The 26,106-nt window shown below is 41.4% G+C and overlaps 1 protein-coding gene across 4 annotated transcripts in view; it reads right to left on the bottom strand.

Moving 5' to 3' along the window:
- The window catches only part of stim1a (stromal interaction molecule 1a), a 28,420-nt gene extending 2,548 nt beyond the window's left edge, over positions 1-25,872 (bottom strand). For 2 of the 4 annotated variants that reach the window (XM_069668223.1, XM_069668225.1), the window contains exons 1-11: positions 25,733-25,872; positions 24,264-24,396; positions 19,680-19,810; positions 16,360-16,474; positions 14,598-14,709; positions 14,156-14,271; positions 10,268-10,445; positions 3,789-3,966; positions 3,008-3,175; positions 2,623-2,723; positions 1,565-1,794 (exon numbers count right to left, since the gene is read on the bottom strand). In XM_069668223.1, coding sequence (XP_069524324.1) covers positions 1,565-1,794; positions 2,623-2,723; positions 3,008-3,175; positions 3,789-3,966; positions 10,268-10,445; positions 14,156-14,271; positions 14,598-14,709; positions 16,360-16,474; positions 19,680-19,810; positions 24,264-24,384 — 1,450 coding nt within the window. In that variant the 5' untranslated portion in view covers positions 24,385-24,396; positions 25,733-25,872. Of the gene's footprint in view, positions 1-592; positions 674-782; positions 826-1,564; positions 1,795-2,622; positions 2,724-3,007; positions 3,176-3,788; positions 3,967-10,267; positions 10,446-14,155; positions 14,272-14,597; positions 14,710-16,359; positions 16,475-19,679; positions 19,811-24,263; positions 24,397-25,732 lie in introns of all 4 variants that reach the window. The other 2 variants (XM_069668227.1, XM_069668226.1) reach the window with 2 other exon arrangements.
- Positions 25,873-26,106: the final 234 nt, after the last annotated feature.

Here is a 26,106-nt window from a genome sequence, read left to right as displayed (position 1 = left end):
TGTGGGCACAAAACAACAGCATTATCGATAACAACTCAGAGTCTGAAGGGAAGGGGGAGACCATTTGGGAAATGGAGGAAAGATACACAGATGCTGGGATACATTTTTCTTGACTTTAAATGATTTAAAACTTGAAATATTATTACGTCTTGAAGATAAATTGAGCCTTCACCATTATTACATTGAAATCCCAACGCTCCTGTTTTATCTCTCCTCCTCACAAGAAAATATTCCATCAAACAAAAGGAGAAAAACAGTGATGGTGTTACCAACAAAATATCTTTAAATAGATAAAATAAAAAATAGTTTGCCTTTTTAAAAAGTAAGTGCCCTTTAACAATAAAAGAAGAGACAAATCACTTTGGGAAGGGAACAGGGTGCACTGGGCGGGGATTTAGAGGAAGGTGGCAAGCAAGCAACTACGGCGATGTCAGGGGTGTTTTTAGATGAACGCAGCATGGAGAAGTTCTTCACTTTCAGCTGAGTCCATCTGCAGCGTCTGGTCCAATTAAAGTGTTAAGAGTTCTGTGTGGCTTTGAGTCAAGGAGAGAGACAGGGAAGTGGGGGACTGGGGCATAAATAAATGGCCAACCAGGATGTTTCCACATGTGCTGACAGTCTGAACTGAGGGACCACAGGTCGCTGGCTCGCCGTTCCAACACTCGGGTGCCGTCTGTAGTTTGGCCAATGAGACAGCGGTGGGAGCCAAATGCCAGAAAGGTGGTGGAGGGAGAGAGTGGAGTGAGATAGGGAGTGCAGTTAATGTGGATTTAAAGACTTACTCGCTATTGCAGTCGGAAAGGGATTCTGCAGGGCAACTTTGGCCTGCAGTCAGTCAAACCCAAATGTAAGTTTAGAACAACAAGGCTACAAAGCATAATTGTCATGAGAATTTTGTTGGTTTTGTTCCTGAGATTAAGAAGTGTAGTTAACCTAGAATTTGCAATGAAAATAATAACTGTTCTGTACAAAGAGATTTAATAAAAATGGCAGCTTTTGGAGAGAAAATGGATCAAAAGAATCTATTTTATCACTTATCTTTCTAATATTTTTAAAGATCTAAATTGGGTAGTGGCTACTTTTAAGTTGCAGCTGATTAAAAAGCTCTGTAGCACATATTAGGACACAATCACTACAAATAGGTCAGTACAAAAGCAGGTGTTCTCTTTAAGAAGTATATTTTTCTTCACAGTTCAATCTCCAGAGGAAAGTCACACGAGTCTTTAGCCTCCACAATCGAGTCAGGTGAACACTTTTATCCATGATGAGAACAATTAACAAAAGGCATTCGCTGGAATTGTGTGTAAAAGAACAGACAATTATGTGAATTTACATGGTACATGATATACAAATGTAAAACAACACTCATTCAATGAATCACAGATAAGTGTGATCCCATCTATCACCTGGGAGGCCACACGGGCAACTTCCTGTAATTATTGCACAAAAGGTCCAAATTCTCATGTGGGCTGATTTTTGGATTTCCCCAGCAGGGTCTTGGAGGGTTTAGGGGTTCGTTTGCTATTCCCCACAGAAGGGCCGATAGATTCAGATGAACTCTTACATTGCAGAGTTCCAGGCACGATATCCTCGTCCATGTCGTCCATGTCTTCAGACATGATGAAGTGCTGAGGTGTGGCTCTGCCGCCCAAGAAGCTGGCATCCAGGTTGAGGCTCGAGGCCAGAGAAGGAAGGCCCGGGTTGTTAACGATGGTGAAACCTGTGAGGATCTCTATCTGCTGCCAGCGATGAAGCCTCTCCCGCAGAGCAGCCGTCACCTCGCCCAGGGCTTGTCTATAAAAGATGAGGAGAAAGTACGAGGGGGAGAAATAAGATGGAGTGAATGAATAATTTAATAATAACTTCTTACTGGATGACACAAAACCCCAATCTGAAATGATTGAAGGGGACATATTTTAACGATTAAATCAATTTTCTATTATTCTAATGAGTTGTGAATCACGATGGGGAAGTTTGTTTCATTTTCATTTTAATTTGATTATTTTTCTGAGCCTCCCCTTCCTCCTGAAACGAACAAGCTGTTTTGCCATTCAAAGGTCAGACCTTAGCCACGATTGGCTGACAGTATTTGGAGTGCCTGCGTAGCCCCATGTTCGATCCCACGTGGGAGAGCGTCTGCACCGCACTGTCACTTCAAAGTTGTAGAAAACATGGCTGTTCTAGGATCAGTTATTCTGCCTTATATGTACGAGCCAGAATCACCAGGAGGTATCAGAATGGTAAGTTGAAATCTTGACATCGACTTGACTACAAGCTAGTGCAAGAAGGCAGCCTGAGGTGAATGACGGTGAATGATGATTGGTCGATTTTTATAGCGAAAGCAAGGTTCTACGTAGAAACCTGCAGCTGTTCTGAACGGCCCATTTAAGAGGCGACCTAAAAATGTGATTCTGGAAAAACACGGAATTATGAAGTTTTCACTTTTTCACTGTGAACAATAAACACCCAAAAATATGAAACCCATGAAAACATGATAATATATATTTAAAAGACATGGCCCCTTTAAGAAAAGTCTAAAGCCCAATTCAGATCTCACAAATGAAAATACAGCTTTTATTAAATTCTAGGACAAATTTTTGACCATTATTTTTTCTAACTTACTTTGCTGCCAGTATCTTGTGGTCCACATCATCCAGGGAGGAGCTGTGAGCCACATGGAAAGTCCCAAAGAGAGTGTTCCTCTTTTTCTTTATCTTCTCCGCCTGTGAAAACAAATGATCAAACATTGACCCCTGCTGTATTGACACTAGCTTAGAGAAACTTTGACTTTTCCCAAATACAAAAATAGTCCATTGAGTAATCAAGAATAGGAATAGCTGTTTCACAAGACCATAGTCCATATTTTTTATTTTGCATTAACAACTGAAGTAAAACTTATTTCATTAATGAGAGATTTTACAAATAATTGCTTTGGATAATGTTAAATAGATTGTCTTTTAATCAAGGCAATAACATGAACTCCTAGTGTAGGTTTTTACATGCTCACCCCTTCTTTGGCCACCAGGAGCTGCCGCTCAGCATTTTGCTTCTTGATGTTGTAGTACTGCACCTCCACCTCGTGGGTGAGCTGCAGCCACTTCTGCAGAGACTCTGGTGGTGACCAGCTGCTCCGTGACTCCAGCTCCTTCTCTGCTTTCTTCAGTGCCATGCGCACCTGCAACCAATGTCAAACATAAGGTGGCAAATTAACACTTAAAAACAAACAGAAACATATATATTACTACACTTTATTCACATTCTTGTATTATATTGTATTTTAAGCTTATTTGTAGTAGGAAAAGTCTGAATGTTTTTAAAATTATTACACCATTAACTCCATAAAACCATGTTTATAGTTAAGGACAATAGACACTAAACACTCCTGTACTTTAAGTGTTGTCTTGCCAAATCACTAAACACGAGAGTCAAAGCATCTAGTGACCACACCGAGTCTGAAGCTCTTCCAGGTTTCCTATTTATCCTTGTGTTGCAGAATGAAATACAAGCTGTGACAGAGGTGTCTGAATAAGATCACTGTGATAGTCCTTCAAACAAATACTCATGTGTTTTGCTAACTTGTGTGGGCTGTGCTGTGCTGTGCTGCTACTGCCAATATTTCTAATGGACAAAGACTTCAGTGGGTGTATTTATACTATAGTCAGTGTGAATCTGATAGACCTAAACATACTGTGCAGCTGACACATAGGAAGTTCATAAAACACTGTTCCCTTATGTTGAGAGTTATCTCTTTGAACTGGAAACAGGTTTAAATTCAATCTTTCAGGTACCTGTTCCAGCTCTTCTTCAGCATACTTTTGGCGACTCAGTTCGTTCTCTGTGCCCTCTCGGAGCTCCCGCAGGCGTTGGGCCTCCTGCTTGGCTGTGTTGATCTCATCCCTCAGCTTCTGCTCCAGGTTCACCTTTTCCACTTCTACTGTGCGGTGCTCTTCCTGGGCGATCTGCAGCCTGAGAGCAAGGAGAGGAAAAGAGAAACAGTTGTAGTTTGTCTTAGGAGCTAGGAATCAGAGCCAAACAAAAAAATAACGTAGTCTAGTAGGTGCCAGTGTCATTACCTGTGGGCAGGCTAATGTGTTGTGTACGCATGCGAGTGCCTCTGGTATGTAGGACTTGCATCAGCCATGCATGACCGGAAACAATGGCTAACATGCAGAAAGCTGAGAGAAACGGTCAGCTGCTGGGCAGCTCACAATAAACTGACATCAGAAGGAGCAGAGCCAAGAATGGGAACAGCTGCCAGTGTGTAACTTTAGCACAGTACAGTGTGCAGCCCAGTGCTGCTGTAGTATCAAGAACTTACGCATTAGTTTGTGTGAGAGATATTTTTAAACTAGCCTCTTGAGAAAAGCCGGCTTTGAGAAGACGGGCTTGTCACCCATGATGTACTTATGACACATCATATTTTAGGATACTGTAATTTATATAGATCAATCCTTCATCCCCCCTTCATGTCAAAAAGGTGGTTGGAACAAAACAAGAGTTATGGGAGAGAAAAAAAACAACAAGCGAGGAAGGGTTTAGGTAAAAGCCTAACATACTAAGACTGATGACATCAAAACTACCGACATTAAAGGACAGGCAGGCAGCAGAGAGAAGCACTCTCCCCATGTCAGGCCAAACACAACAACAGAGAAGTGCAGAGAAATGAAAGATGAGCCAGAGAGCTTGCTATGGAAAATGTGGGTGGTGGGCAGTCCTGCTAATGCTTTCGACCCTGACCTCTGCCGTTGTCTCGCTAAGATTCGAAAGCACTGGCAGAGCTACAGTGCCCAGAGAGAAGACGCCAAATGCTGTTTCACCTGACCTGCATTGCAGGGCTCTGAGGACGCAGACTCACTGTCTCTGCAGACTTTGCAGGAGAAGGTAAATCATAACCCAGAGGGTTTACACACTAATATTTTCACATATTCATTTATCTCCCCTCCTTTATTAACATCATTCAAAGAAGACGAGCTTATTAATGGCAATAACAAAATCTGTTATGTCCTTGTTGCCAGTCCTTTTAAAGGCTGTCTGTCTGCCTGTCTGCCACACCTCAACCCAAATGTAGGTGAATTAGCACTAGAGCTGACATGTTATGCAGTCATGCTTTACAACGTCTCCCAGCAGTGAGGCAGAGGTTGGGTCAAACAGTGCTGTAAAAGGCCGCCAGGAAAATCCAGCCCCATTCAAAGCCTCCTCCTACTGTCTCCAAACAGGGGAGCCGTGGCTGGGCCAGGCTACTTGATACCACCACAGGATCTGCTTGAAGGTATGGAAAGAGAGCAGCTGGCAGCAGGGATCAGGAAGAAAGGCACGGCCACAGACAGAGGACATAACTCTTTCTCTCTCTCTCTGCTACAAAAACATGTACCGTATCAGATGAAAATCTTTTCTTGTTGGTCACGCTGACCTACAATATAACGTAACACGTCTCCCCTCAGCCACACTGCTTGGATGTCCAGGAGGTAACACATACCGGGAACTAAATACAAGAGACTTTAACGCTTAACACCGACTCTGATATCTCAAAGAACCTCAGTCATGTGCCTTTGGCAGCAGATGAATAGGCGAGCTCGGCTGATTTTAACTCAACACCGTCTTTTTATCACGAATACACAAGATTAAAACACCAGCTTCTGCAAATCCTCGGTAAAATGAAAAGTCGTTTTAAATTGTTTTGCCTTACGGGAAATCTGGACCGGTTATACAAGACAATTGGTTTGCTTGCTTTCCAATAACTTATCCTCCACAGATGAGATTTAAATGTGGTTGTACACTATTGAATTGCAGCAGATAAATTACATTGCAGTGCTGAATGAATAGCCATAATTTGGGGATATGAGATATAACACAATGTCGGCAACGGTCAAGGAGGAACTGTAAGCGAAGCAGCACAGCTCCAAACAACTAAACATGTAGCTATGGGAGAATAGTATAGTACTGTATAATACCATACTGAATGATGTGTGTACTTATGGGCCTTTAAGATGCATTCAAATCGCTCTGGATTAATCTGCACAAGAGAATTAAGTATGAGCAATTAGCTTAGCATGAAAGATAGTCAGAGCTCACTTCAAAGTTGTGTGTTTTCACAGCTGATCAAAGTATAAAGCCGCAGAGGCAACACACAGGCTGACCTGGCAGCCTATCAAGGGAAGGAGTCTGACCTCATGGGCTTGTCCCAACTGGAGAATCGATGGCATTTTAGTCAGTATTTAGCAGGCAAATCCCACAAAAATACTTTCCACTACTTTACCGTACTTTCCGATAAAGAAATGCACACACAGGAGCCATAACAGAGGTACTACAGTGCAACAGAAGTAAGTGTTGCTGCTCAGAAAATGAAGATTCTGAGGCTGACAAAAAACACAAAAAATTGCGTAAAAACATTTTTTCAGTCTATTCAGCGTTTCAGCTCGTGTTTAAAACCCTGTCACAATGACAAAGCGAATACAAAGAGCACCTTATGGAAGTAATAAGAGTGGTTCAATGAGCTGAAGGCATCGAGACAGGAATGTGATGCTGTCATGTGGCTACGCCCGTCACTACTCCTCCTTACTTTGGCAAGTAAAAGGGACTCACTTCTCTATGAGCCTTACTTTACCTCGGGTAGAATTCAACTTTGCAAACACTGTCATAAAAGCAGATTTTTAAGAGATATAGAGATGAACATGTTCAACCCAAGAGGATGAATCCTTAAATTTTTAATGACATAACAAGATGGCAGATCACACTGGCCACTAACTGAGCCTCATGACAACTTCTGTGCATCTTGGTAGCCTCATCTGTAGCTATGAACTTTGTATCAGAGGAAGCTGAGTTTGAGTGTCCTTTAAAGGAATAAGAGGAGACAGTCCTGGGTTAAAAGCACATTCCTGGCATTCCCTGCAGCACTAACAGGACCAAAATAGTAAGATTGTGCTATGATCTTCAATCATACCTCATTACACCGTGAACGAATGCATAACATTAACTCACTTAGGCAGCACTAACTTGGTATTCCAGGTGTCAGCATGAAGTATAATGTGTCAGAAGAATATGTGGGCAAAAATGGGAACAGACAACATTCACAAGTTCTGCCTAATGAGGGCTTAATTACCAGGGTCAACGAGGTCATTCATTCACTCATATCTGGGACAAATCTATTCAAGCCTTCACTGGCTCCTCTCTCAGTGAAGCAGCAGCAGCAGCAGCTCACTACCAGAAAAACACTGAGCCCCACATTGCATCATACAGACTTAACAGAGACGCCTCATGTTCACTGTTTGGGTCTGCAGTTTGTGCCTTATGATGATGAAAGGAAACCATCTATTCACCACCACAGTCTGCTACACAGTCTGTACTCCTGCAGCCACAGCTACTAACAATCCTCAGTGTTTTGCAACATATACAATTAATTCAATAAGCAAAACGTCATGGGTTTATCATTTAGATTTGCAGCCTCACAGTAGGAGATAAGGGAACCAACCTGACAATGCTGCAAGCTGCACGCACTAAGCTGAGCTGTGTCTTGCAGTGTCATTTGTTACTGTTATAGGTGCCTGTCTGCTATTGAACAGGAAACAATCGATCAATATCCATATCACTAACTTTGATCATCACTGATGAAGGGCAATGCTTGCTGAATTCATCCCAACAGTTTAGACTGGCAGCTCGGGATGGGTACCGAAAGCCGGTACTAAACAGACCCCGGTGCCGAATTATAAGAATCAGACACTGATGCATATTCCCAATCCTGTGTGCAGGGGGGGCGTGCAGCTCTCTCTCATACACACACATGCTGCAGCGCACACACAGACGTGGGCGTGCGCACACACAATAGATCCCGCTTGTTAAAGAACTAAACGATCAAAGGTGTGGTTACACTTCACCACCAGAGTCAATGCAACAAATCGTTTTGCTTGTAAGGGCGGAAACACGAGTAATTTGTCCAAACATGTGTCTGAAGTGCGTCATATACAGGCAGAGAGATGCAGCGTTTGACTCCCGAGCTCGTAGTTCATCTCTCATTATACGTCAGGTACCTGCATGCCCAACCCGTGTTGCTCTATACCACTATAATTTATTTTGCAGGAATTAATTGTTTATTTAATTTGTTTAATATTTCCATCATCACAAAATTGGAGTCTATGATAGTGATTTGTTCTAAACACAACGTTTCTTTTTCTGTGAATAATTATGTTATATTTCAGAAAATACAGCAATCTTAATTCTGTTCTAAATCTTTTTTCTCTTAAAAAATACGAAAAGAAAGAAAGAACCAATAAGAATATCGTTAAAGTACTGGATCGTTAAGCAGTATCGATAAGAAGTAATACCATCAAAATCTTAACGATACTCATCCCTACTGGCACCAACCCAAAACTTATTTGTTATTTGAATATTTTCCTCTTTAAAAGAAATCCGCATTTCGATTGGAAAACGTAGAAATAATTGGAGTTAGCTTGTGCATACAAATACAAAGCTGTGTTGCAACCATCGTAAGTCAGGTGTTGAAGCTTCTACATAAAACATGTCCAACTGAGCTACAGATGACAACAACCGATTGACAAGCTGAACAGAGCTGTCGAACTGGTTGAACAAAACCAAACCAGCTGCACCACAAACTCAGATCTCAGTGACACTTCCTGAAACCGTTTAAGCATCCATACCTTATCAAAGCATCATGAGGATTTGCATCTCGTTCGGTGGTTTAATGAAGTTTAAATGCCACTCGTTGAAGTTCAGTTCATGTGGGGTCGTCGGTCGACAGGTCTGACCACTTGAAGCTCCTGCAGGCTCTCATTACCAAACAGTTTTTCACTTCTTATTTTAGAACAATGTGGCTCTGTACACGCAATCCTGTGAAGGTTACAACTGTGAAGATATATATATAGGATTTAAAACCACTGTATATAAATACTCAACAATTATACTCCGTCAGGGATTTTACTACACAGATTAGATGTGAGTGACAGGCTTCCCTCAGGCTGTCTCCCTCCCTCATGAATGCCTGCCTCAGCTAGCACCAGAAGAAAACACGAAATAAACTTTCACCTTCAGAGGGAAGCAGGGGTTCACACACCACAGGCTTAATAAATAATGAGAGAGGCTGTTATATACACCATCATCTGGTTAGCAAACACATTACAGCACCAATGGCTATTAGAGTCTCTCAGTTGATAGTGATTAATTAGTGTAAGGAATTTCAGTTCACAGACACAGAATGACGCAGCGTCGCATTCCATTCACGATCTGTTCAAGGCCAACACTAAATAAGTCAACAAGCAAGGCATGTGTGTGGAATAAGTCAATACACATGCAAGATATATAAGCAGGGTTGCCAGTCCAACCCCCGGCTGATGTCAGCTTAAAGGTTAATGATGATAACAAATCAAAAATCTCTTGATGGTCTGTGTCCATAACAGGGCTGCCACTTTTCACAACATTCAAGTCTGAACGAATTCAACGTGATATGGAATTAGGTCGAATTATATCAAACACTAAAAGGGGTACACAGTGGTACACTACATATCGGGTACAGACAGCGCTTCTGAGGTGCGTTGGTGTTGAGATGATCGGTTCTGTAGCACGGTCTTATACTCCAAGCGTAGCTCTGTTTTGGGAAGTGCGTGAGTGCGGGGTGGCAGAGCGAGTGAGAGACAACGAAAGTGTGTGTGCACGAGTTATGAGAAGTTTCAGCAGCAGTGGAAAAGCAGAGAAAGATTGGTAGCTGTATAAACAACAGAACTAATGTACAGTGTGGGCTGTGTTCGTGCATAATAAGGCCTACGACTAATCAAGACTTACACCGCGCTCCCGTTTCTTTCTTGCTGCATGCTGCTGGCGTATTAAAGCGACGGGAGTTAGCCCCGAAGCTAGCTTTAGTTTCGGCCCTGAGCAGAACAATAAGTCTCCCCTGTGCTTTCTGACTGCGGTCGGGACGCTGAAGCACGAAAGGTTAACCACAGCTTGACTCGTTAGTTTCCTACATTGGTTTGTAGCAGGCAGTGTATTACCGCCGTGTGTTGGAATACAAGGCACACAAAGGTGAGAGCATTCTGAGACTCTAAAAAGCAGATTACTGATTCGTTCATGGGCAAGCGTTATCTGCTGTGCATCAATTTTGATTCCGATCACTCCATTACAGTTTGAACTATTAGTATTTCGCCAGGTTCAAACGATGCATCAAATTTTGATTGAAAAGTGACAGCCCTAGTCCATAATGCAGTGCTTGTACAGTATGACACAGTTCGTGTGTGTGGTTAGGTGGTGGAAAGCCCCTCACTTCTGTTGTAGATCATGCAGACTCTGCTCAGCTCTCTGCAGGCCCTCCAGGTCTTTCATCATCTTCTTCATGTGATCCTTAGAGTAGCGGTTCTGGATGTAGGCGAACCAACAGCCACCCATGCCGATGACTATTGACACAACCAGCATGAAGTCCTTCAAGTGGTTGTGTCTATTCACTGAAAGAGAGAGAAAAACAAAGAGGTTGAATTTTAGCATGGCAACAGACATCACAAGCAAATTCATCACATAAACCTATAGAAGACGGGGTGCAGTTCAGCCAGGATATATTCAACAAGATCATAAGATAAAGCTGTCTAACTATGAGCAAGCGGGAAAAGGATGTGGTATGAAGCTTGAGCTTCAACGTAGCCAACTCATACTGCGAGTGTGGTGGTGTGACACAAATAGCAGTAGCAAAAGTTCAGGTTGCGGTGAGAGGGTCCTGGTGCAAAAGACCACGATAAAGCCAGCTTAACAGCCTATTTCAGTCCAGTTGCTAACAAACATGCACATTAAACTAAACAAGGGCAACTAAGACACTAAGGTACGCATGCTGACCCATTAATCAAATCTTAGCTTACGTTCCTATCAAGTGTTAGTATGAACTTATGCTATCACTGTATTCATAGCTATTAAAAGTCACAGCAGCTTGAAAGCAGCTATCCCATTTGTAAAAGCCTCATATAAGTGTCAGATCGACTCTTTAAATTAGCAGCACTTTTACAAAGGCCACCTTTAAATAGAAGTTTGGGGTTTTATTTAGCCCATTTGTCATTTCACGAGTCAGAAGAGCACCGTCATGCAGCTTATTATACACTGCCCAAAGTTCAGCCTTGCAAGCTACAAGATGAAGAGGCAAGTTTTTCTTGCAAAACCTGCAAAGGGCTGTGCAGGAAAGAGGTGTCAAAAACATGACTTCTACTTCCTGGAGTGAGACAAAAAGGAAGTAAAATTAGGAGAAAAAGAAAACAATACAGGCCTGTTTCTCTTTAGATATAATCAAGAGGTCATACCACAAAGAGCCATTGTTCTTTATAAACATATCCCTGTACTGCACCGTGATATTGACATAGAGCCAAGTCAAATAACTCCATAACACACATCTCTCCCTTCACACTAACACTGTCTCTGTACGGTAGTTGTGCTAAATGGTCTCTCATAAAGGAATGTGTATATTCTTGTAGACTGTGCTTATAAAGTCCAGAGCAAACACAGGGTTTATCAGAGTCAAGGAAGTTGGACCAGCCGTGCCTGCTATTGTGTCAAAGAATGTACCAGAAGTGACTAAAAAAGCTTAAAGCCTCTGCTTCTTTCTTTTCTCACTACCAAAAGGTAAGTTTGGTGCATTTGATATGGTGGTATATTCTGTAGTCATCGCCCCTAACCACCAAGAGCTTTCGAAAATGAGGTCAGGACACTTAACTGAAGTGCACGTGTGTTAAAAGCATCGTTACTGAGGGCAGTTTCTTTCAGGAAGTACTTTGCATCATCTCCGAGTAAAATATTTCCTAATGCTTACAACAGAATCTGTCAAAAACAGGAAGCAAGTTTGCCTTCTGTCATCAGCAGATTCTACTCAATGTCACGTTCTACACACGGACAGTAAACATTCACAGCTTCTTAGAAACAGCACCAAGAGAGCATTAAAGTGACATGTAATTAACCACAAAAGGGGAAACGACTGGAGCTAATTGAGCCCGGGTTAAGCATTACACAACCGTCAACTAGATTAGAATCAACCCATTGTGAGACGTGTCTTAAAATGCTGCTGCTATAAATAGTCTGATTATCAGTGGGACCCCCTGGCTTTGAGAGGCTGTCAAAGCCAGACTACGCTCTGTAACGTCTTCCTTTGGGTGGGACTCGAACAAAACACATCCACAATGGCACATGCCAGACACAGACCACTATACACTTCTTTTAAATGCAAATGCCCGTTTCCTGTGAATACATTTTCTGCTCTTGCTTCACTGCAGCACTCCTCTATGCACTTCATTTCCACTTTTTTATTCATCTTAGTTTTTCAAACTTCAAGGCGAGGAAAGACTCCGCACAATACTTAAAATTCGACCGATTATTATTTTTCACCAAGTCTAAAACTTTCCTGGCTCTGTGGTGCAAAATGTCAGTATTCAGCTGTCACACTGTAATTAAGCTTTTGTGTTTAAATGTAAAATCTGGCAGTCATTCTGGGCACTTGTTTTCACAACACGGATTACGCAGAAAAATATAAAGTTCTGCCAAGAGGACTGACAGCTGACCCATTCATTGCAGTATAACAAACCCCAAAAGAAAACATACAAAAAAAAACAGTAAAACCTGAATGATTACAATCTGTACAGAACTAGCGCAGTGATGCTGGAGAAGAAGAGGATGAGTGGTGTGTTTATTTGTCTCAGTACGCAGAGGGGTGTGTCTGGAATACAGAGCAGTGTGCTCCGACATTCAGCTCACTTCTTCAATCCCTGATGCTGATACAGGCACGGACAAGATCTCTCTCTTCGTACTCAAGATTAAATTCAATAAGTGAACAAGTCAGTGAGTGGATGAGCGAGTTACTGTTATGAATAAATGACGCAACCAAAAAAAACCTGACCACAACACATCAGGTGGAAAAAGCTGATGAAAAACGAGAGCAGCAGACGACAGTGGTGAGGATGTTGGTAATGTTTGTAGGTTGTTAAGAAGAACAAACAACTTCCCACTGATGTTTCACAAGAAATTTCTTTCACTTCAAGTGAATCAATTATTATTTTTTATGTAAGGGAGACATGAGGTGTTGGCTCAGTTATTTGAAAGTGGTTTTATGACTCTCTTAGTAAGAGTTTTGTGCGAGGGAACCGGTTAGGTAAGGCTTGGGTGCGCCATAAACATCAAACACGTTTATGGACAAAGAATTAACTGTCAAAGTTTTCTGGGTGCTCATAACTTGGTAAAAGGGGCAGAATCCTCCACAATTGACCATTCGCTAAGCCCTTGGTTACTGTTGCTACGCCTGTCAAGCTCTCGCACCGGCATGTAAATATTATGGTGTTTTTAATTATAACAGTGAGCGATGGTCCAAGGGAAATAATAGCAAATATCAGCGAGAAGTAGACGGAAAACACCACAATACACTTTTAAAAGCTACAGCCAGAATATAATTTGTCAGCAGTGTTGAGAATGAGGAGGACATAAAAATCGCCGGTCCCAAAGCAAGCGCCAGGCATCCCTCGTGTTGTCATGTTAAGGACAATCATATAGAGGAACAACAATGTTCCTGCACAGCAGGGTAAGTCAATATATTGTTTCATTTTAAGCTTATGTTTGGTTATGACTCCCTATAACTTTCATTATCCAATATGTTTTAGCTCATTGCTAGCAAAACTAAATTATCCCACTTTTTCATTTTGTTTAAAGGGCTTGATCCATACACTGGATCTCCGAAAGGCACGACAGGAAAGCCCGACAAAGTCCTGCGAAAGTTGCCACAACAATGGCACAAACCAAGAGGGTTGAGTTTAATATGACACCCCCCCACCCGTCTCTAGACTTTGAGGATATCTGCTGTCAGACTTGCAGATTCAATATGCACACTGTTCCTGCATTTCTCCTTGTTCTGAAAGCTTGACAGGTCTCCTACGCCTAGTTACGGTTGCCAACGTAGGATTGGACAGTGGCCGTTCAAAAGGAGGGGCTTAGCGAAGGGTCAATTGTTTCAATAAACACTGCTACATAATCAATATGTCAATGAAAGAGTGGTAACAGAAAACTACAATATGTAACAGACTTCAAGCCCCCCTTTCATCTCCAGTCAGAGTTCTTATGTCTATGGAACAAATCACTGATGTATTATGAATAAGAGTAAGACTCAGAGCTGCTATAAGAACAAAAGAAAGTCACATACTCAGCGGTGCTCCAAACAACACAGTGTCCAAAGATTTCAGATACAACTTTTGCATGTGGCTGCGATCCAGGATCTTCAGAATAGAGAGCGTCAGAGTGGCGTTCTTCACGGCGAGCCTGAGAGAGAACAGACACACAGTCACTTGAAGGAGAACGGAAGAGCAAAGGATGTAACCCACCTGGAGCAATTTGTAACGGGATCCTTTGACAAATATTAAAATCTAACCCGAGAGCACTACTGTTTGAAGGACAAACTAATTTGGCTACCGTGACAAAGGTGCTGACTGGATCCCCTTTATTGAAGCAAAGGACATTTAAATGTTCTGAACAAAAAGCATTACCAGCCTTCAATAAACAATAACAAATGTGTGCTCAAGCTCAAGAGGCACATTTCTCAAATATCTAGTTCAGTTTGAACTTTAAAAAGTCATGATTTCTCTTACCTTGGCATGACACTGCCATTAAAATTCATCTTGCGAAATGCCTCCACATATTGTGGCAGTTCGACGTACGTGATGAGCCATTCCACCATCTCATCCACCGTCCAATTATACACTGAGGGGAAAAGGAAGAAAACACACAGTTACAGCGCTATTCGATTCTCACTCATTGATGAGTCTCAATCAGAAAGTGTATGCAGAGAGTGCAGAGAGTATTAGTTAAAAAGCCTGAGTCACTGTTGGCTGTGTTATGAGAGAGGACACTCACTTTCACTAAAGCAAGGCTCTTAACCCTTTCAGCAAACAGATTCCTCTTAACTGGAAACAAGCAAAACCTCCCACTTACACGTGATATTACGCAACAACTTGAGCTGGAAACTCTAAGATTCACTTTACGAGGCTTCATTGAGAAACTTTATAAGACTTGGCAACCTTTCATAGATGAGACCGGGCAAAAAGTATCCCCTAACTCTCTTGCTACAATAACTAGGTTATGCCTAATGTAAGATGTCAATAATCTCCTTTTAAAGCAGATTTGTGACTTATACTGTACATCTCTTGTTTTTCACGCTTGTCTGGAGTTTTTCAAGCACTTCTTTTGGAACAATGCAAATTCAGACAAGGTTTTTCTTTGGACCTCTGCTCAAATGATCATGTGTTTCACTGATGGAGAGAGAAAAACTCCCCAAAAACCAGTGAGAATTGTAGATAGCTGCAGTACAAACCAAGAATAGAATCCCCAGGAAAATCAGCAAGTGAATGCAGATGTCTAAGGGTCAGCAAACACTTAAAAATGAACTTCTATTGTATTTCTTCACAATGTCGTAATCTTCCAATTATTCTTACAATGTTCATTAAATTGGATGTAAACTCTTAAAGCTGAAGTTGAGAGTTCGCACTCTGTTGTTTTGGCTCAGTACATTTAAAGTCAAACACTAGTGTGTCAAGATCACAACTTTTTAACTGCACTGTATCGACAGCTTGACACATGAGAAATTTAAGACCAGGTGCATCTGTTACTGAATGATCTACGAGGTATCCTATAGCATAGCATACGTTTGTTTGCCCCCAGTAATAAAAGGGGAATGGAAATCTCCTCCCCGGCTCTGGCAGACAGCTTACAGTGTGGGCTAATGTGTTGCTCCCTTGAACAAAAAACCCAGTTTTCTGGCTCAAATCCTCCAGAGCCTTGTCAAGAAACTGCAATGCAGGGTTAGTCAGGACTACGAGCAGAAAAAAAAAACTGGGAGAAAGGCAGCTGGAGGAGATGGTGTGAAAACACACGAGTGCCAGATACTCTCTCAAATAGTACAAGATAGCTTAGCCAAACAGAAGGAGGTGAGAACATGTTGGTGAGTTTGTGCTGACAGATTCAGTGATGTCTCGTCTGCCACAGTCTGGAGCGGGTAAGGACGCTGCACTTTGCCTGACATGCCTTCTGATAAACTGCCTTTCTTCTTTGTGAGAGGGTCAAGCAGGGGTAATGTGTGACCCTGTGACTGACAGTCATGTCTATCATGTATGTAAATACATAAACTCTTTACTGGCAATAAAAAGCACTGTAATTCAGATTGAGAATCAAAGTCACAAGGAGTGCTTCAGTGAAAACAATCTAACAAACAGCCTGAACTGGCAAAGCATGACGATGTGGAACATAGTGTGCAAAACAATATTCACGGTTTAACACTTAAAAAACTAAAAGAAAGGCCTGTTTGTTCAGTCGCTGCAGGCCTGCAGGGAGAACAAAGATGTCTTAAGGCAGTACCTTCAGAGCCCTTCCATGCGTTCCACAAGTCCTCCACACTGATGAACTGGTCATCCCCGTGGAAGCTGTTATGCTTGGCCTTAGGGTCATGGTAATTCAGATCTCCTCTCAGGAACTGCAGAATGACAAGGACGTTTGGAGTGGTTACAAAGAATCTATCGTGCACATGTGTTAACTCACAAAAGCAGAAGCACAAAAGCCTTACAGGGAAAACTGCATTTCTAGCTCCTTTACCGACACAGTCTCAGCTGAAAGAACTTTAGTTGGAAAAGTTTGACCAATGCTGCAATGCAGGATTTAAATGTGCCAATCTGGTTTCCCATTTACCTAATTCAGTCATTAAATATGTATAAGCCCTTTTCAAATCCTGACAAACTACACAACACAGATAGTACTTCCGAGGGGGGTTGCCTGAATAATATGTGTGAATAATTGGAGCAAAAAGACCACATTTTCAAGAAGGCACTGTGACCTGTTTTACTTCTGCGGTCTTCATGAAAATACGAGCCCTTAGGCTAATTGTGTATTTGCTTCACAAACAGTGAGGAAAACAAAACACACCGCTAAAAATCTCAACAGAACAAGCTGTGACTTTCAAATCATAATTTAACGGTCTGAAGCAGAACTCCCACCAAAGTTGTGCCAATTATTTTTACACAAGTACATCACAAAACACATACATCACAGTACATCACAAAACAACCAACAGCCTAAAGCCAGTAAGTGCCGTGTTAATTAAAATCAACAGGGGAATTTGTATTGTGACTCTCAAAACCACTCGAATCTATGATTACAATACTGTCTTTATTTCATCTGAAATGTGGAATCAAACAGAAAAGGCACTTTTAAACCAATTACAAAAAGAGCACTCTGTAAAATTATTCAATCATATTCAGAAGAGAAGAAAAAGCATCAATTTCCCACAGACAAGTGATTAGCACAAATAAGGCAAATGTTCATTTAAACCTTTCAATTTAAAAAAATAATCTCGAGATTTTCATTTAAATAAATGGACCGTTAAGTCTCTATCTATCGCCGAATGAGGTAACACAATGGTGATTGAGCCTATGGCCCACTGATAAAAGCCTTTGCATTTGCAGTATTATGGACTGGCTGTCTGGTTCGACTTTCGTGGAAAAAAAATCACAAGTGGCGCCCAGTTAATGACACGTTTTCCATCAGTGGCAGTGGTTGGTCGGCCAGAGAGGGTAGGCGGAGCTAACGCAACAATCACACTTCCGGTCTCTGCAAGCTTTGTGAGAATCATCTACTATGGCTGACCAAACAAAGAAAAGATGGATGACTACAGATACAACTTCAAAAATAAGTGAAAATCCAAAGAAAAAGAAACAAACTCGACGCTCAGATGAAGGCAAACAGTCTAAAAAGGAAAGCGACCGTCAGCGAGGAGAATCAAGAGTTACAACCGGAGCCAACTGTGGACGTCACACATGTAGCACTGTCTGGATATCTGGGAAGTGTCCTCACGCAATTACCGTTTATCGCCACAGGTGCCGCCAAAGAGAACGAAAATGAAATCTTCGAGATTATCACTTTTAGCTACTGACTGTCAGCTCAAAAGGCTCAAATAACTGGTCGGTGTTAGAGTTCCAGAGCTTTAGCTACTAAACAGCACGTCCAATGGTGACGTTTGAAAATAATCGCACTGATAAATGTTGAACTGTCCTTTACATACATCTTTGACATGTACCGAGTAACACTTGTGGGATTCTGATAAGTGGCCTGCCAAAGATAAGACAATTCCCAAAATAAAATAAGTAAAATATACATTTTTAGACTTTTCAATAGAAATGCAAACGACATAAAAGTCTCATGCATGTTCACATGACCCCACCGCACATCGTAAATGACAAAGAGTGCTAAAATGTATGGCTCAATGGATTCCTCTCTCGCCCCCACTGGAGTGGTATTGGTCAGCTACTGGCCAAAGGAACCACATTACTGGTTGCCCACTATATTGTAGGCTAGCTCAGTTACTCAGTAACTCAGTTCTCGCACTCCCACAAAAGCCAACTCATACAACAAGTCATGATGCCTTTCTTTCTTGATAGATTGGTGTGGGAGGATTTCACTACAGGGATGAGAGATGGTCTGTGCTGCAGGTGAAATATCATGCTCTGGAAAATACATACATTAGAATATAAGGAGGACCTTCAAAATGTGTCCAAGACGTGAAGCTTAGCCTTTTGAAGCCAGATGTAGACTTTGATCTTGGTCATAAAAAAACTCAACAATCCTCCTTATCTAATTACTGCATGATAACAGGAAGCCAGACTCCTGTCTTGAAGTGCTCTTAATCGTTTTGAGCTTTCCATGTCGAGGCTCAAAGCCACAACAGATGTGAATGCTCGTTGTACTGCACTTGATCCTCTGCCTAAAGGGTATTTACATGAAAGTGCTTCTTCTAAAAGGCAGAGATGGCTGCAGTGATGAGGCTGCCTGTTTTGGTCTGGCCCCAAACACATGCTGTAGACTGAATCAAACCGACACGAGGCTCCAGAGGAGGCCTCAACATGTAGTTTAGACTAGAGCTCAAGATGTAAGCTAAATGGACCATATGCAGTGTCCTAAAGGCACCAGTGATGTCTGAGAAGGAGCAGACTTGACTTCTGATGAGCATTAAACAGCTGTGAATGGAGATAAGCTTTAACTGTTTATCCTGTGCTTCCAGTTAAAGGGCCAGTTCGCCGATTTTCAGCCTCAGTCCTATCATGCTATCATGGGGAGCTAATGCCATTATGGTAGAAAAAAACAACTTTCTCAACCGCTTTGGCGCAAATTTCAAATATTATTGCTTCTATCGATTACAGAGAACACCAGCTTTGACTGACGGTGGCTTTTTCCAGGGGCGAACTGCTCCTTTAATTTCACTGTAAGGAAAAGAAAAGCTGCTAACACTTTTCTTAACTCATTTAAAAAACAGAAACCACTTGAGCTGATTAAAGGTACGCCAATATCCTTTATCACAATGTGTTTCTACAGAAGTAGCAAAAATCAATGTCTACAACATGTTTGCGAGTTAACACCAGACTAAATGGGAATTAGGTTAATTATTTAACAAAAACTCTGGGCACTGGAGCGCGAACAGGACAAATCCTGTTAAGGTCTTTACAAGGCTAAGGTTAACAGACATCTAAGCAGCAAATCCTATGGCAAGTCAGATGACAGAGGATTACGATACTGATACCTGTAAGCCTCTTTAAACTGAATGAAGACCGCTTCTGTGACTGTACAAAGCAGGAAACCCCATAAAAAAAGTGCATCAGCACCAGTTGATGACTTTTCTGGCTGGTACTTACATCGTCTGTCTCTACCACGTCTACGTTGCCGTTTGCGTCATCGTCCATCTGCTTGTGGATACTGCGGATGGCCTCGTAGCTGAGAAAGGCGTTCTCATCCTTGCATAGTGGCTCATCGATGCGACAAAGATCTGGTGGAGAAACAGAAACATATTAAGACTTTAACACTCATGGGTCACCACAGATAGGGTTTTAGCAAGCTTCCACCGTCTGGTTTATAAGCAGATTGGCCAACTTCACTGTTCGTCATCGGAGCAGAGAGGCGAGCAGCCAGCAGACTGGAGTCACACTGCCCTCTGTGTCTGTCAGCCATGGACTTTTTACACTCTAGACATCGTCATATGCCAATTCAGTTGACATCAACAAACCCTATTTCACATACCAAAGCAACAGTAGTGCACACACAGTTTTAATTCATGCTGTTCTAATGATGTGAGAAGGCCTCCTTCTAGTCCTTCCTCTTGATTTGTGATAATAACGAAACCTATAGCGTGTTGAAGTTAGTATTTTTTATATTTTAATACAAACCCTTCAATTTTTAGCAATATAAGGAACATGTCATTACAGCGTTTTAGAGACAGATCATTAAAATTAGGGGTTGATTATCCGCCTAGCCTATTATTGGAACCAATATTCAGCATCTTTACGACTATCAGTATTCTTAATTTGATATCCTTTTACCAATAATATAAATTAATTTTAAGAAATCAGTCTGTGGTCTGTTGTCTCTGTGGTCTGGAGCAACGTCTCACCCATATCGCTATCTGATTGGTTACACGTCGAGTAATAGCCCATCAACACTCAGGTGACTGTGCCACTGGCGAGCGCAGAGGAACGCTTGCGCAGACTGGAGCAGCTCCGGTGTTGTGTGTCGAAGGTAAGGCAGCGAATGTTGCCCAAGTTGCAAGAAACTTTACAATCCTCTACGCTGAAGTTACAAAAACGCTACAATCTTATGATCTATTTCTATGATGACGAGCATTACCAATTTCACCACCGAGAATGTCCAAATAGCGAATGCACTTTGTTGCAGTGATATACAGTTAAATGGTAAATGGACTGTACTTATATAGCGCTTTTCTATTATTTGCGACCACTCAAAGTTAACTGTAACAAAATAAGTTTATTTATTTGTCTTTACATATAGGTAGCCAATGGTCATAACATAAGCACGAATACCATAGCTAACGTCAACAAGTTCATCATATTGATTGATGGTTTAGTAGGGGTGTGCAATTATCGGCCGGGCCGATTATCGGCATTTTGACGCATATCGGCATCTGCCTTTTTTTTTTTTTTTAGCCAACGGCCGATAAGTGTGCAGAGTGCTCACACACACGGCGGAGAGGAGAAAAAGTTCATTTCTTTGCAAATTTTATTTAACTTTGTTTTATTTACTTAATAAAACTTCAGGAAGTTATTTATTTATTTATTTAAATTTTCAGTTAACTTTATAAGAGATGCTGCTGACCCTGGGAACCCTGGGCCCTGAAAAAACCATATCAGTCTATCTCTAAAAAAATACAATCCCATCACTGTTTATATTCACTAGTAAACAAGCACTGAAGTGACCAAGTCACTGAAGTACTCACTTGGTCTCAATGCAACAATATCTTTCCTAACACAAAGGCTCATGACCTTTAACCTTCTGTGCTTCTTGTCAGAAAAGCCAGATTGCAAAGCCCCGGTTGGATTGCTCTCACTCAACCTCTCCATCTTGCTAAGACAACTGTTCTGCAACATTCCTTGGCTGAAGACAAAGCCTTGTTTATGTAGGATATTTCACTCAATGTGGGGATGTTACCAGGAAGCCAGATACAATGAATGCCAAAAAGCAGCCATGTTACAAGCTGAATTGACTTATAATAATTATTGGCGTTCACTTAAGCAAAATCTATCATCAACTTTGCTTTACATGCTTAGGATCAATATTTAAAGACTGTTTATTATTAACTGTAATCAGCTTTTAGACAGCCAAGCATCAATAACATGTAAGGATTTCAGCAGGAAGAGCTCCATGATTAATGCATCAATCAGAACTTCAGGTTTCCATGAGGAATGTAATGTAATTTAGCGTAAGTTATCTAATTGATCCTGTCTGTCCTCTGTGTTTCCTCTCCTTCCGGAGGGATTAGAAATCTTCTGCCACAGATCAGAGATAAAGCGGACACTCCTACCGAGAGGATGTTTGGCATGTACTGCAGACACTGTGAGAAAGGGCATCGCAGGCTACCTGTAACAACAGCGGGCCCTGAATGCCATTTGAAGTTAGAGCAGCATGGATGAAATTAATTCACAAGAACACTTCCCTTGAAACCTTCAAAAGTGTATATTTTATTCACTCCATTTTAAATTCTGTCTTATATAACATCTGATTTCTACGTGCTGCCGCAGCAATCTTAGCCTTGACGCTCTTGTAAACTTGAAATTTCCAATCTCAGTGAGATTGAATGAAGCAATACAGGAAGAATATATGAAACACAGAATGCTTTCTTATGCACGTCCTTGCATTATAACCACAAAAGAGGAAGAGGTTGGACATGGTTAATCTTGCTCTCCAACCAAAACGATGCTTGCACTTCCTTTGCTTGGTTTTTAGCAACAAAATAGAGCCGCCTACACAGAAATTTGGACTGAACTTTTCTCAGGACAACACATCAGTTTTATTCTATTAAACTGTTGATTATAGATCATGAAAGTTTGCTTGTATTTGTGTAGTTTTGTTTCCTGAATTATTCTCCCAATAAAATGCAACTTCTCCTTCTCATAAATGGCAGAGCTTCAGCCCCTCTCAAATTACACTGTTTCATTATTAATTACTGTCACCCACACAACAGTGTTAATCAACTGCAGGCATTTGGTTTGTCTTGTGCTGGCATATGCAGCAAAATTTCCCCTCCCACTGATCAACTCATCACACCGATACACTTTCTTTAATTCCTAGAACCACATGTCAAGACAGGTAACTTAGCAGTTACAGACAAAACAGAAGGTAAACCACGTCATCAATCTCTGTGTGAATGTGTCTGTAAATTGATTTGTAGTCCAAGCCACAACTAGGAAGGCTGGATGCACAGCGTTAACTTCCGCATAGTGAAAAGTTAATTTTTGAGCCACAGTGTGCGAGCACTCGGCTGCAGAGAACCTGCAAAGCAACATACCTAACAGGCGCTTACTCTCTCTCACACTCACCTTGTTAAACATAGTGACAGTTAACCCAGAGAAAGCCTACCACCTGGAACACTCTCATGCACCCAAAACTGGCCCTCTCTCATTTGGTTTGCAAACCTCCGGAGACACTAGATAAGATATTTACATACCAGTCAGCCGGCCTTTTTTTAAGAGCTCATGTTACGTAAGTCATTCTGTGTGCCTGCATGTGGATGAAGAACACACTCCATAACTTTGTCACTTTATTACTGCAGCAGTTACTACATCCTATCACCACTCAGGACACTTTCAAGCTTTGAAAATCACCGTTAGCAATATCTTGTTTTCCCACACTCTGGCCTCTTGGGGCATGTGACACATATTAGAAAAATGTGCTTCTGATGCATAATGTGTATGAGCAACTTGTCTCAGCAGTTCTTGTTAAACTACACTGTTCAGCTGTTCTTACAAAAGATCGCAAACAAGCAAGTTGGTAGTATCGGGCAGTTTTTGCTTTAAGTATTATGAGTCACTGTATGTCATAACTGGCCTCAGGTAGATTCAGGCTTCAAAGTTTAAAATCCATTTGGTAGTCTGTCAAGATACGCTTCACAGATGCAACAACTTTTATCCATGTGAGTGGCTTTAGGCCAGAGATTGTCACAGTGATAGAAGACCTCATCTAGTGCGGTTTTGTATCCTAACAAAAGAAGCTTTTTTTAAAGTCACTCAACATGTTTTCATTCAAATCTAACCTTAAGTTGAAGGGAAAACCTATGCTGTGTAATCTAGTGCAACAACTGAGCATACGTATCCTGTAAGGATATTTAACTGTCCTGATGGCATAAAAAAAAGTACCCTTTCTCAATTTAAGCACTTTACATTTAGTGATGTGTTCCTCATATTATGACAGAATAAGATAAAATGAATCACTATACATGCCTTTCTTACAGTATAGCAATATATCGCCATAGTCTCAGCAATAAACAGCCCTAATCATTTCACTATGTTGTGGACCTATACAGTAAAGCGCATTCAATAATTCAATGATTGTACAGAAACGTTACAGGCCAACAGGTTACAGATTATTATGCAAGTACTTTAAAGCCAATTGACGAAGAAATATACAAAGTAGTGACTCTTATGTCAAAACATCTTGAATTAAACAAACTGAATCTAACCCCCTTCTCATTTGCTCCACTAACCATTAAAACAATTACGTCCTGTGCGACTGGCCGATGATGAGTTGGAGGACAGGGCTTAATGGAGAATGTCATCCAGACTATTCTCAGCATGGCTACATATAGAGCCTGCACCATCACAAAGTGGCACGAACAGTGATATCGTAAACTGCCAATAGTAGTATAGTGTGTGTTAGCTTAGTTTAACAGGTGGCTAAATTAAGACGCAAGGCAAATTAATGCCGTTACTCACCTGACACCCCATTTTCAGCATTCTGACTGTCTGGTGTTGGTGAACTTGGTTTGTCAGTCCAACTTTCCCCAACAAGACACAAGCAAAATATCCACAAGGTCACCAATTTGTTGAACTCCATGACTGGTGTATGCTGAAAAGAAGACAGGAGACTCCCTTATTATTTCTGATAAACAAAGCAGAATAACAGCCTTTATGTCTATGTTAATCAAGTAAATATAGGGATGCACCAACTGATCGGAAGCCAATCCAAATTGGGCGATTTGGGGACTAATTAGGGGATCGGTGCTCAGTCGATCATCTTTCAAAGTACTGATCACTCCAGCCTATCGTGCGACTTAAAATTAAAACACTCGCTTGCGCTTAATCAGGGGGGATTACTGGAGAGTCAATAGTCATTTGGTTTGCGTCTTTGCCCCGTACAGAAAACTTTTCATGTTTTGAGGCTGAACCCACACTCTACTGGAATTGCCAGCAAGAGTTTCAGAGCTGTCACAGTTGATACAGAGTGCCCAATTTAATTGTTGTTTACTATGATTGCAGAGCCTACAGGTTTCAGGCATAAATTGTCTATATATTGCCTATATATTTGTTTATTTGAATTATAGGTCTACATATGTGCAGCACACAATTGTTCGTAACAGTGCAGTTATCAACTGCAATGGCTGATACACACTAAGATCAAAATGTAGTAATTTCTCTCTATGTGTTATGATTTTTATATTCTTATGAAGGTTGGAAAAATGCATTTAAATCGGTGATGGGATCGGTGATCGGCAGATCTGACTATTAAAAAATCGACAATCGGTATCGGCCCTAGAAATCCTGATCTGTGCATCCCTATTCACTAAAACAGTTTGGCTACTTTGCCTCTGACATCGTAACATGGAGAGGAAACGACCTTAATCGGCTTAAAGCACTAAATAAATACGGTTATTTATATAAAGATTACCATCAGACACATACTATCACTTCTTAATGCGTCTCTTCTTCCTGAATGAATGAACAGTCATTAGCTTGCTCGTTCCTGACTTTAGCTAAAGATGCTTTTATATTATCATTTTGTCAGTTTAGCTCTGCCTTTGGGCTCTTGACATGTTTGTAAATACTGAGAAATAATAGGATTAGAAAAGTAAAAACAGCGTGCTCCGTCTGCTTCCTCTGATGGCTGGATATCTGACAAGCCCACACCAGCTAGCTAAACATCTCGGCTAACTAGGAAATGAAGTGAAAAATCTAACAAAGGAGGAGTAACACTACACAGCTCTCACGCTAACGCTTCCGTTTTTTTAGTTTCAGTCGGTGTCAATTCCGCGCTTTTTATACACACGTACACAAGCTAGCCCCCGCTGATGTTTATAAGCTAACCACAAAACACTGCAAGTCACACAAGGGGCGATAGTGAAAAGCAGTTTAAGCTAGGCTAAATGTTAACTGTAACAATGTAACAACGATGAACAAAAAGTTACCTGTCATGTATCAGAGGCAGCAAATCTGTAGTTTCAGCTCTGTGCTAACATCGCAGCAGACGCCTCGTCAGCCGGAGTTGAAGCACAGCGAACTCTACCTCCTGTAAAAAAGGTCTCGGTCTTTCCCCTCCGACCGAGACTGAACCGAAAAAGCCGCAGAATGTGGACAGACAGCGGGCTCATCTTCCTCTTCACCGCTGACTCCCTGGTTATCACTAACAAGTATCGCCCCCTAACGTCTGGAGTATGTACTGCATATCACGTATAATTTATTCAGACTGCTCAGGTGTGACATCTTGCGGATTGTTTAAGCAATTACATTGGTGGGTAAAACACTGTAGAAAAGTAAAAGGACAATTACACCAATTTTTTTT

This window comes from Semicossyphus pulcher, unplaced genomic scaffold (genome assembly GCF_022749685.1).
Source record: "Semicossyphus pulcher isolate SPU_LCO1_2020_fin unplaced genomic scaffold, fSemPul1.0.p SCAF_19, whole genome shotgun sequence".
Taxonomy (NCBI): domain Eukaryota; kingdom Metazoa; phylum Chordata; class Actinopteri; order Labriformes; family Labridae; genus Semicossyphus; species Semicossyphus pulcher.
The sequence above is the reverse complement of the archived record's forward strand: the minus strand, read 5'-3'. Positions and strand labels throughout refer to the sequence as shown.